This window comes from Chiroxiphia lanceolata, chromosome 8 (genome assembly GCF_009829145.1).
Source record: "Chiroxiphia lanceolata isolate bChiLan1 chromosome 8, bChiLan1.pri, whole genome shotgun sequence".
In the NCBI taxonomy this organism is placed as follows: Eukaryota; Metazoa; Chordata; class Aves; order Passeriformes; family Pipridae; genus Chiroxiphia; species Chiroxiphia lanceolata.
Window position 1 is genome coordinate 2,369,657 of NC_045644.1, and position 12,415 is coordinate 2,382,071.

A 12,415-nucleotide genomic window follows, 5' to 3' on the forward strand; every position below is an offset into this window, starting at 1 on the left:
CACCCCAGGATGGAGAGCACCCTGCTGCTCGTGGGAGAGGGGACATCCCATCACCACATCCCTCCTCCACATGCTGCAGCCCTGCCCGCTCCTAAAATCCCACACCCTCATCCAGGCAGCTCACAGTGGCTAAAAGGGATCTCCAAGTGGACTGTGCTGACCACTGCGGCCACAGGTGACGTTCATCTTTAAGCACTGCAAACATTTGACAGAAATTAAGGTATTTTGCTCATATTATCCAGCATTTTAACAAAAAGGAAGCTACTGCGCTGAACGTGTTTATATTTGTATGTTGTTTAAAGCCAGAAAGTGTCTGTGAGCAAGTCAAAACCCAAATAACAAGTTGTTACTCGCTCTGGACCCCACCATAAACACTCTGTCACCCACTAAAGGAGCTCTCTCTCTCCTTCCCTCCTGCTCCAAAACACAAATCTAAGGCCATTTTGAACCATCGTGTTTTTCACAGGACACGGAAATAGCCTTGTGGAAAGCTTAAATTAATCTTCTGAAATATGACCTAAATTAAAAGAACCGAAACACAATGTCACTCCACCAAGTGGGTGCTCCAAGGACAGTGTCAAGGCACTGCACGTGGGGGGGGGGGGAAGAGACCAAATTAGCTCCCCAGCAGAACGATAACACACAGCCTGGGCAAGGGAAGGTCAAGGGAGAGCTTGCTATTTATCAAATATATGTCTAAACTAATTATTCAGTTCACAAAGTAACCCTTCAGCCTATGTGTGCGGTCAGAGCCCTTGTGAAATGCTGGCTATCATCAAAGGTCCCCACAGCCTGGGCACACACAGAGACACACAGAATGGCTCCTTTGTACACACTGAGATGGATTTATGTCTAAGTCTTAAAAGCAGAAAGTCTTTATGCTCCCCAGGACAAAAAACATGTATGTAAACAGGTGATGCAAGACACAGCTTGACGGCTGACAGTGCCCACAGTAACTCCTACAGGTCCTGCTTCTGCTCACACTGAGGAACAGCCTCGTGTTTTACCACCTCTGCTGAAGGAAAAAAGCACCACACTGAGACCCACCACACCCAGGGTCCAGCCCTCAGTGAGCACCCACGATATCAGCACCAAGATTATCAGTCACAGTGGCTCAGTGTGCCATTCTCAGTGTAAATACCTTCATATGGACCAGAGTGATATCCAGTGGTCACAGATGGATATTTATTTATTCAAGATTGACTGAATACAACCAAAAGTACCTTGAGGCATGACAACATCTTGCACATGTCCTGCACTTATCCATGCAGCTGATTGCCCTATTAGATAAATACTGCTTATAATAAAACACATACTTAAACAGAGACTCTGAAGAAAATGATTGCAAATATCCCTAAAGTTACGTTTATCTGAGAAAAGGTATATTCTCTGTTACAACCTAAGGAACAAAAAGCCACCATCTCAATTCTTGTTAATGTTGCAAACAGCTTTTCCAATATTCTGAGTCACTAAGACAATAAACAATAACAATAAAAGCATCTAACATACTAAAAAAAGAAAAAAAAAAAGGAAGACTCAGGAACAGATCAACATGTGTCACCAAAGGTCATGGCCTTGCTGACCTTCTCAGCTGGTATGAAATGTCATAGCTCTAATGACTGCACAGTCAGCAGCCCCACAGAAAATTTACATTATTAGAGCACCTGGCCCCCCAGATTAGCTGTGGCCAAAATGTTTTGGCATTTACTAAATTAAAAGAGAAGTCTGCTTTGTCTTTGAAGAGATTATTTGAAGGGTTTTTTTTTTTTTTAGTTTTGGCTTGAAGAGCTTGTGGGTGGCAGTGATAGAACCCAGAGAAGGTGATTGTGTAAAAACTTGGTTTTGTTTTGATTTTTTTAAAGGGGCTTAACAAAGCACATAAAGGAGGTTTTATTTCCCAAATCTCAGATATAAATCCCACACAATTCCCTGTATTCTGCAGCATAAAAGCTCTTATTATGCCATTAACTTAGAAGTGCTTTCTGATTTTTTTTTCTTATTTCTGGTAATGATTTGGGTTCTCACATCTAAAATTGTTTCATGTCAGTAACATTCCTGCCCAGGGAAGAAGCTTTAAATCCCTTTTAACAATTTACTCTTTGATAAAACCCAGATTCCACCCCCTCCATATTCACTGTGGAAGAAACATATATTTTTAAAATGTGCTTTCTAAGACAATAAAATCTATTCTTTCACTGAAGAGTTGAAAAATTATCAGGCATCATTCAAAAAATATTACTCTTCTTGCCATAAAATACTCCACCAATTCTGCAATCACATTCTTTCTAACTTAACCCTAAAACTAGGGGACCTCACTACAAAGCTAGTCTGAAACCAGAATTATTCATGATTTTGTCATTCCCCTGAAAAGCCAAAAAGGCACCAGATGTTCAATTAACAAATCATACAGCAAGTGGTGGTGAGAGTTGGGCTTTTTTTTTTTTAAATTCTCAAGTTACCTTCAAAAGAAAAAAAAAAAAAATCTTTGCTATCAACAATCTCCATGGCTGACAGATGACAGTATTGCTATACTTTATGAGTTTTTTTCAGGAATGCTTGCTAGGGAAGAGGGCTCATCATCTCTAAATAGTTCATCCCCTGCCATCAATAAAAATGTACTTGGAACGGTCTCCAAAAATGTGTTAGCTGGTGATGCCTATTTTTAGAGGCAGGGGATAGAAACAAGTAAGTTTTGTGTGAAAATATATTAAATAAAAACAAAGCTGTATTCGTGGACATGAGCAGTGGAACGTGTAAAGGCCAAATTCTCTCCAGCAAGCCTGTCAGACCAGAAATGCTCTGTAGACCACTATATCAGCTGGAGAGTTATTAGAACTGTAATCACTTCCCAAAAGACAGATATAACCTTATGAAAGAAGCCTCACTTGCTCCCCCCCAGGTGCTCAGAGAGCAGCAAAGATGCAGCACAACACCAGAAAAAAAAAACATTCTTAGACACAATCAGCTCACGACAATAAAAAAGCAGCCCTTCCCTACTCCTTCAGAAGAGAAAACCACTTTGCAAAGCTTGAGGAACAGATCAACCTAGAAGAACATGCCAACAGGTGCAGGCTCAAAACAGGAGATTTTATCCAAACACCTCTTCCAACGTGAAGGTCTCAATTAGCCTTTGACAGTAAAAAACTCAAGCCCTTGCTATTCAGATCTCAGCATTTACACTTTCAGGACTTGCAATCCACACGTGGCACCGACCGTGCTTGGATATGAACAGCAAGAGAGAAACTTGTTCTAAGGGCAGACACCACCAAAGCTGCATTTCTGCAGAGTGCCTGGCAAAACTAAACACTCAGGCCAAAAACTAAGTCCTTTGGACTTCTCAGGTGAAGACAATGACAAAGACACGCAGCCACTCATCCGCTTCGTTCCTCGAGGCAGCAACACGGAACACGTATGGAAGTGCAACAGGCTGGTTTCCTTAAAGAACCATTCCTGAAAACTTCCAGCCATGCACTTTGATTATACAACGTGATGACAGTCCCAAGTGAAATCACTGACACCACTTGCTTGCATAAAAGAACAAACAAACGAGTGCTTGTACAAACACAGCCCATGTGAGAGAAGGGAGAGTCAAAACCCACGACTCTCGAGGGCTCATCTGTTACTTGCCTTGGATTTACCCAAGCACAGATGATGCTGACTTCTGTTTCAGACGTTCAAGCATTTAAAATTAACTCCTTTTAAAGAATTAAGGGTTCTAGAGTGATTTACCTTCGGGTTCCACCGTGGTGTCTTCAACAACTAAATTAAATGAAGGTCGAGCCAGGCAAAGTCCAACCATGGTGACCACCACCAGGCAGATAAGGCAACCTGAATCCCAGCTGACCATCTTTTTAGAGTAAATTCTTGGTCCATTTCCATATCTCCATGTGGACTTTAATCCCATCTGAGCACCTCTAGAGAAGCATGGAGAGAAAGCCGTGCCTTCGGCCAGGGTAGTGCCTCCTCCCTTGGAACGACGGCGGCTGCTGTGGGGAGGAGAGAGATTTCACACTGTCAGCAGAAACATCTCACAACACAGACCAAAAAACTTCATAAAGCCTCGAACAGAGAGCTGAGGTGAGAGGGAGGGGAGGAGGAGGACGGGGAAAAATAGTTTTCCAGCTTCAAGAATATGTGAAAAGTGAGTGACTTTTCATCTTCTGTTAGCAGTTTCCATCATCACCTGAGGCGTAACCAAGTCCTCCTTGTTTTCACAAAATCACTTCTCAGCACATATTTAGAGAGCTATTTTACTGACAGAAAAACATACAGGTTTTAAAAAAACCGAGAGGCGCACACATGTGCAGGCACATAACCTGTAATGCTACAAAATTACCACAATTATACAAATGATGTTCTTGTTATTGTTTGAAGGTTTATGTAAGTTTGCCTTGTTTTTCATTCCTTCACCTAGGCGGTTCTGCAGCCAGCTGAATTTACAGGAATTCGGTAATTTTCCACAAGAAAAACAGTTGAAAAATATACTCCTTAGACCTGGAAAACCTGTAAAACTTTATTTCACCACAGGACTTCCAGCTCCCCTATGGATGTACCTTCTCCTGACTCCGTTCAATGTCCTTTTAAAGCCAAGAGTCCCAAACAAGTGAAAGGCTCTTATCTTCACAGTCACACTGGTTCACTGCACCACATTACAGGCAATTAAAATCTGTATGAAGTATGGTACAGACTGCAGTTTCATGGGAGACCTGCCCAGCATCATTTTCCATCCATACATGCCAAGCTGTGTGGACAAACATTTCTTTTCTCCCTCTCTCAATGACGCTTATTGATATATATGTTTTTCAACAGTCTGTTTTATTCACAGCAAAACTAATTTCAATTAATGGAGTCAACTGGTAACCCAGGCATGGGCTGATGGGAGAGAGAACTGGTAGAAAATTATCTGGCACTCCCTTCAGGAGACCCTGTTGCCACCAGACTACGATGCCAGGTGAGGGTCAGAAGAGCATCCTCCTCACAGGGTGATTTAACAGCTCAACCAGAAAATTAGACCCGATTTTCCGCTTCAAAAATAAAAGATGGTAAAGCTCAGTAGATGGATAAAACAAGTAACTGCAGCAATTGCTCTCATCTGGTCAATGATTCATCTTAGATGTGATGAAACCCAACTGAAACTTAGAGAGCACTTGGCTTGAAGGGAAAAATAACAGAAAACCTCTTTTTCCCTCACGACCTCACGCTTAAGGATTTAAAAAGGCAGGGAATGCAGAGATAAAGTCAAACTTCTCCAAACTCCCTGTCATTTGGATGGTATGGTATGGTACGGTACCTCAGCATACAGAAACAGGGACAAATATTCTCCCCTTAAAAAGCCAACCATTAAATAGTTGATTCAGATTTTATTAGTCTGCTACATAAAAAGCTCACAGCACTAAGGACAGGAGTGCTGTTGAGGCATCTTTTATCTTGGGTACTATATAGAGTAACTTCTGGAGTCAGCAGTAACAGATTTTAGATGACAAAAATAAGGCACCTGGGGAAAATAATTAATACACGGTATTCCAGGTGAACCCCTGATACTTCAGGGCAAGCTTTTTTCACCTCAGCTGATATCACCTCAAAGCTCTCTCCCTGCTTTGGGAGATTTTAGCACAGAACGAGCATCCCAGACCACAAGCTAGCAACTACTATTAAATCACCAGTGAAAACACCACCAGACCACTGCATAAACATTTGCAAAGAGCTTGCCGAGCCCTTCTCCAAATAAGCACAGAGCAGGTGTAGAGCTGAAGGGAGCTCTGTCTCTGGGACCCGTCTGTGCCTGGGGAAGGAGCAGAGCAGCCCCCCTGGATGCTGCCACCCAGCTCAACCTCCCGCCCCACCCGTCTGGCAGCCACGGCTCTGCAGCTCAGTTTATGCAGCTGTAAAGCGGGTAGAAACCCCTAATTAACAGGCTGGATGTAATGCTGATTTAATTTCCATACATCATCCTGTAAACTCTGCTTAAAAGACTATGCCTATAAATGCAAAATTCAATCATAATTTTGCAAAAAGAAAACATACCAGAACGCAAGCATATATTCTAGACTCCAGTAGCTTTAGTTCCACCGAGATTGCTGCTGTTTCAGATTTTCAGACTACACAAAATGCCACTGAAAGCATGTTTATGGTTCCTACCCTCATCCCAAATCCTTAAGTGCAGCACAAGCCTACTTGGCCACGCGTCTCCTCACCTGAAGATTTTTGCTGGCTTCTGCACCTGAACATCCGCCAGCACAAAGAAGGGACTCTTCATCCACAGGGCAGCAGAACACTCAAAATCGCAGCTTGCAAACGTGCAGCAAAGCAAAAATCAGAGCTCTGGACCCATCCATGGAGCCAAGCCACTTTCTACCACCACAGCAGTGACCAGGGTTCGAGGATTGCCCTTCCCCAAAAGAAGTGAAGTCCGACGAAGATGAAAATCCAAATTCTTTTCATAGTTTAATTGCCACAGTTGCTGGGGGACGAGTCTCTGGAAAGACCTCCTGTGCTGGATAATTATGTACCTCTATCTCAATGTTTGGAACACAGCCCCAGCATGCTTTTTGGCCTCCACAATTCTGGCTTCCTGACTACAATACCATAATCCCTCCTGGAGTCTCAGACTCAGTGAAAGCCACACGTAGTGTTTATTTTTCCCCTTGAAAGGGAACTCTGTCTCTCTTCTCAGCCTACACTTTGGGGAGGAGTTGTCAGCCCCCAATGATTGATGGCTCTCCTTGCCACTCGCTCATCAACTCAATTTTCACCTCGTCACATACCTGCCCAAATTTTCTCTGCCAAACTGACAAGCATGGGAAAGCAGACTGGTTTGGGAGCCCAACCAAATTCCTCCAAGCTGTACTTCAGTTTAAACACACTCGCACACACAAACAAGTAGTACTTGTTCAGCAGTGGCATTAATTAAATTCAATGCTCAGTGTTCTTTTTAATCTACTTCCATTGTTGTTTATAAGATGTTTATCACTCCCCAGGGAGAGCACAATTTGTAGAGTATGTTAACCAAATCAATACATTGCTTTCCGTATAACTTTTCAGCATCTTTCCCTGTTAGGCAGGGAATAGCAAAATCTGAATGAAATATGGACCTTCCCTCCACAAAGAAACCTCAAGCGCCCTGTAAAGCCCAAGAACTTCATCAGAAAAATCAAGGCAGACAAAACTTTAAAGCTTCACACATACACCGTATACACAATACTACTGACACGGGAACCGTGTATTGACAGAAACTGATAGAAATACGCAAGACCATAAATATATATACATATACCCGCACATATATATCTAACAGGACTCTTCATCACAGTTCAGCCTCCGAGTAAATCTGCGCATCACAGCTATTAAACATTAATTCTGGAGGACTAATGGGAACCGGCTGGCAGCTTCAGTACTTTTTCATTGTTTGAACTTCTTTCATTTGCTTTCCAGGACTACTATCCTGTTTTTCTCAAGTCTTTTGCCACCAAGAGATGGGGGGGGTGGAAATCTGCATTTTAATTGACATTCCAGAGAGAGAGAGAGAAGTCCAGAGGCTGCTGATTGCTGTCTATTCAGCCCAAACAGGCTTTTCAGATGAAAATGAGAAAAGGCTAGTGGAAGATTTACAGGGATTTGGTACAAAGGAGACAATGAAGTTTTAAATGTTGATAGCGTTTCACACCAAACGCATAATGAGTCCCAGTTCGAAGGGGCCGTTTTGCATTTAAATATATATTTCATTGAAGATTTCTCTCCCCCCTTTTCTCAAGCGGGGCGGTTCTACCCCGTGGCCCCGCTCCGGCAGCACTGGGGGCAAGGACGGGCTGCTCCGGGCGGTACCTCTCTCTCAGCCCCTGCTGCCCGTCCTGCTGTCACCATCCCCAGAGACACCCGTGCCCCCAGCGGGAACGGGCAGGGGGAAGGCAGGGAAACAGCGGTGCTGCTCGGGCTTCCCCGCGCACCGCAGTGGCGACCAAGTGACGGACAAACCCACACCTAGCCCCACTGGGGCAACGGAGCCCCGCACCGGCACAGCCCGCCCGGGGACCCCCGAGCCCCGGGGACAGGCGAGTCCCGCACGGGCACATCCCTGCCCGGGGGACCCCCGAGCCCCGCACGGGCACATCCCTGCCCGGGGGACCCCCGAGCCCCGCACGGGCACATCCCTGCCCGGGGGACCCCCGAGCCCCGCACGGGCACATCCCTGCCCGGGGGACCCCCGAGCCCCGCACGGGCACATCCCTGCCCGGGGGACCCCCGAGCCCCGCACGGGCACATCCCTGCCCGGGGGACCCCCGAGCCCCGCACGGGCACATCCCTGCCCGGGGGACCCCCGAGCCCCGCACGGGCACATCCCTGCCCGGGGGACCCCCGAGCCCCGCACGGGCACATCCCTGCCCGGGGGACCCCCGAGCCCCGAACGGGCACATCCCTGCCCGGGGGACCCCCGAGCCCCGCACGGGCACATCCCTGCCCGGGGGACCCCCGAGCCCCGCACGGGCACATCCCTGCCCGGGGGACCCCCGAGCCCCGCACGGGCACATCCCTGCCCGAGGCCGGCGGGCACCAGGAGCGAGGCCCCGCTCCGGCCGTCCGAGCGCTGCTGCGGGCACAGGGCGCCGAGAGAGCGGCAGGACCCCCAGCCCTCGTCCTCCTCCTCCTCCTCTGCCCTTACCTGCGGCGGGAGCGCTGGGCGGGCAGGGTCGGCTCCGCGGGGCTGGGGCTCGGTGCCGAGCGGCGGCTCCCGGGACGGGGGGGAAACTCCTTCGCGGCCGCGGTCACTCGTCGGGCGGCCCCGGCTGGCGATCCCGCAGCGGCGCAGCGGGGCGCATCCCCCGCGGGATGAGGGAGGCAGGAGGGCGGCGAGGCGAGGCAGGAGCCGGCCCGGCGCCCCGTCCCGTCCCGTCCCCTCGCTCGGCCGCAGCGGCTACCGCCTCAGAGGGGCGAGCCCGCCGTGCCCGGCGCCAGCAGCCGCCTCCTCCCCCGCGCGGGCATCGCCGAGCTCCGCGCCGCGGGTCCCGCTCCGCTCCATCCAGCCGCCCGCCCCGAGCCGCCGCAGCTTTGTCACGCCGACAGCCCCCTCGGGTGGGAGGTGGGCTCACTCTCCCCCCTTTCCCCCTCTCGGCGCACTCCTCCGGCTCCTTCCTCCTCCCCCGGTCACTCCCCCCGCTGCAACCCGAGCCGTTTCCTGGACGGCGCTGCCGGGCTCTGCCAATCGCCGCCGAGCCCCTTCCCCCGCACTCGCCCGCCCGGCCCGGGGAGGTGCGGGATCGGCTCCTCTCCCAGTCCCGCACCCCGCCCGGGGGTCGCGGATACCCCGCACGGGGGTGGCCGGTGCCGCCCAGGCGGGGACACGGGGGGCTCAGCGGGACCGAGGAGGGGCAGGAGGGGAACAGGGAACCCCCCGCTCCGGCCGCTGCCTCCCCCGGGGAGCGGGGCAGCGCATCCCGCAGGGACCGCAGGGCTGGAGGGGAGCGCGGCTCCCGCACGGTCGCTCCACTCAGGAGTTTTCCAATGGGTTGGAAAGAAAAGACGGGGAGCGCGGCACGTCCCGCCGGAGTGGTTGAGCCCGGGCTGTGGCACCGACAGTCCGACACTGGGCAGCGTCTGCATCCTCACACTAAAATGGTACCAGCTCAACAGCCTTCCCCAAAACCTCTCCTAGGGTGTTTCTGGCTGGCCTGTGGCCGATTCCAGCTCTAGAGGATGGCTGGATAACGTCCGCTCCAAAAATCACCCTCAGCAGCCTCTCAGTCCAAAGCCCGATTCCAACTGCCCTGTGAATTTATCTGACAGTGCACCTTTAATACCTGTCTGTGTGGTGCCCAAACGGGAAAAGTTGTCGAAAAGTTAGGTAAACATCATTTACCTGGACACACAGATTTAAAACTGCATAATACGTGTATTCAAAATTCAATATAGCTTAGCCTGATCTTTGCTTAATAAAACATTTGCTTTAGATACCATCAACTAAAAGGTTTTGAATATGGAGTCTGCGTAATGCTTGCAGAATCAACTTGACAACAAAATCAATAAGTGGTGGTTGCCTCAAATTAAATCAGTGTTGATCAATTTAATGTTACTTTCTTTAAGCATAGCTCTACTGTACATTTTATAAATTGTGTGCAATATTGATCAAGGGGATTTTCAAGGACTGTGGCCACACAGCATAATGTAACTCTATTTACACTCTCCCAGACACCAAAAAACTTGAAAACAAGTTTTCTGTAGAATATGTACTTACCTCCCAGAAAGTATTTTCCCGCCAGTACTTCAGGCTTTATGAGGGACAGCAGACAAATTTGTAATTGATTAGAGACACAGGTTTAATATTTTTTTGTTCCTTAAGCGACAGACATCTGAACGTTCTAATTGAGAAGCTGAGATGTCACAGTCAAGATCCAATTTTCCCAGCTCTGGGCATGTCCATCGCCCATTGAAAACATTGTTAACACATTCTCACATAAATTATTGTCCGGCACAGGAAGCTGCAATACCTTTCCCCATTCATCGATATCTTTGCATACTCTGAAAGAAAAGGAAGCATTCCACTAAAAATGACAAAATCAGAACACCTATTTCCAAGGTCTGGAAGCACTTGTCAGAATTTATTCTTTTTGGGGATGAAAAGATAGCAGTCTATCAATAGCAGCCTTTTCTCTTAAATGAGCCACATTCTCCTGAAGTGGCCCACAACAGCCCAGCTCCTCAATCTGAGAAAAGCAGAAGCATGTTTGGAATTAAAGGGGAGGGGGGGGATCAATTCTGTCATCATATTTAGGCTTCAAGAGATCTCAGTGGGCCCAGGGAGCCTTTCATAGCAGTTAGGCTGCTGAATGAGAGCATAATCTCTTTACAGTTTTTTCCTCCTCCTCTCAAAGTGGCTGGGATCTTTTCTGTGAGCCCTCCTGCACGTGAATGGTGTGGCTAATAAGCCTATTAATGAGGTTCCACAGCAGAGTGTGAATAGGTAAATAAGCCCCAATCTGTTGAGGTTCAGGAGCAAGGGCAGTAAAGCCATCATGAACTAAAGGTGACAGTTTGAACTGAAATAGGAACAACAGCTCCAGGTTTCAAGCGAAAGAATAGACAGACAAGGCACACATTCAGGCTCCTTCTACCCCCTACCGAGTCCTATTTTCTTTCCCATTCTTCCTCCTTTATAAAATGTCTTGAGTAGTCACCCATTTTTTCAAAAGCTCTTGAGACGTCCTTTTTCATCCTGGCAATGATACATCAATAGGGAGGAAGGAAAATGAGGACACCAATGCTCCTTTGCCCCGCAAGTTTCAAAAGCAGGAGCAGTGCTGTGTCCCCCCGCATATGGAAGCGGGGGAGGAGAAAGAAAGTTAAATTGAATCTTTCAGCCCTGCCAGCTCTTTGTCGTCGCTGTCAGCTGAACCCTGGTCCTCCCTCCGCACGCAGGCAGGGATACAGTTAATGTTCAACAGGGGCAGGGTACAAGCCAGGGGCTCCAGCTGCGGGGAAGGCACAGCTGGGCTCGGCCAAATCCCCGGCGAGGAGCAGGCAGAGGTGAGGAGATGAATTACTTTCCCCCCCGACATCTCTTTCATCTGGCAGGGCATGGTGAAGATGTGCCTGACTTCAGGCTGTTCCTGGGCTGGACCCACAAGAGCCCAACTCATCCCTAGAAAGCCCAACTTTTAGGGATGAAGGTAGAAGGTTAAGCAGGTGACAAAGAACTTGTGTTTGCAGAGAGATGAGGTAAGATGGGCCACCAATGCCTCCGAGTAATGTGGGAAAAGTCACCTCAGAAAAAAACACGACACAGAGCTTCTGAGCACTCCTCAGTTCTAATCCTTACAGAGTGTCTGACATTTCTTTTAAGTGCAGGAGATATCAGTGCAGCCAGGGCTCCACAGGAACTGGCTCCTCCATGGAAGCCCGGTGAGGAACAAGCTGCAGCTCCTGCCACATTGCAGACAGATGGCAAGGGAGGCCACGGGTACCACGGGGAAGCAAGTTCTGCAGTACTGATCTATTCTCCAGGTGCAGCACCTGCTAACCTGTCACAGTTCTACCTGGTGAAAATAGGAATATAATACAGGAAGCTAAATTAAAAAAAAAAAAAAAAAAAAAAAAAAAAAAAAGAAAGAAAATGAAAAGTCACACATTCAAGTTTTAGAGATCTGTGGGGAAAAACTCTCTAGGTCCTAATTCAGCCACACACATCACTGAGGGTTTACCTTCTCCCTAGAAGACAGTGGGAAGCAACAATTCTTCCCTGTTACTCAAACTGTCCCATCCAAAAATATCTCATCATGATGATGGATAAATTAAATGCTTGTCCCAAATTTTTTTTTTTTTTTTTAAAGTTCTAAAACTAAATGCCTAAACCCAAACTCTGCCAGCTAAAATATTTACCTGGTTTCCAAACTGTTTATGGCTCCCTTTCCTGGCAGCTTTGAACTTT

The 12,415-nt window shown here is 48.0% G+C and overlaps 1 protein-coding gene across 7 annotated transcripts in view; it reads right to left on the bottom strand.

The window, feature by feature from the left end:
• FGFR2 (fibroblast growth factor receptor 2) overlaps nt 1-9,105 on the bottom strand; it is an 84,175-nt gene extending 75,070 nt beyond the window's left edge. For 5 of the 7 annotated variants that reach the window (XM_032694814.1, XM_032694813.1, XM_032694812.1 and 2 more), the window contains exons 1-2: nt 6,195-6,213; nt 3,730-3,986 (exon numbers count right to left, since the gene is read on the bottom strand). In XM_032694814.1, coding sequence (XP_032550705.1) covers nt 3,730-3,904 — 175 coding nt within the window. In that variant the 5' untranslated portion in view covers nt 3,905-3,986; nt 6,195-6,213. Of the gene's footprint in view, nt 1-3,729; nt 3,987-6,194; nt 6,214-7,821; nt 7,917-8,656 lie in introns of those variants that run through there. The other 2 variants (XM_032694810.1, XM_032694811.1) reach the window with 2 other exon arrangements.
• Between the last annotated feature and the right edge of the window lie 3,310 nt (nt 9,106-12,415).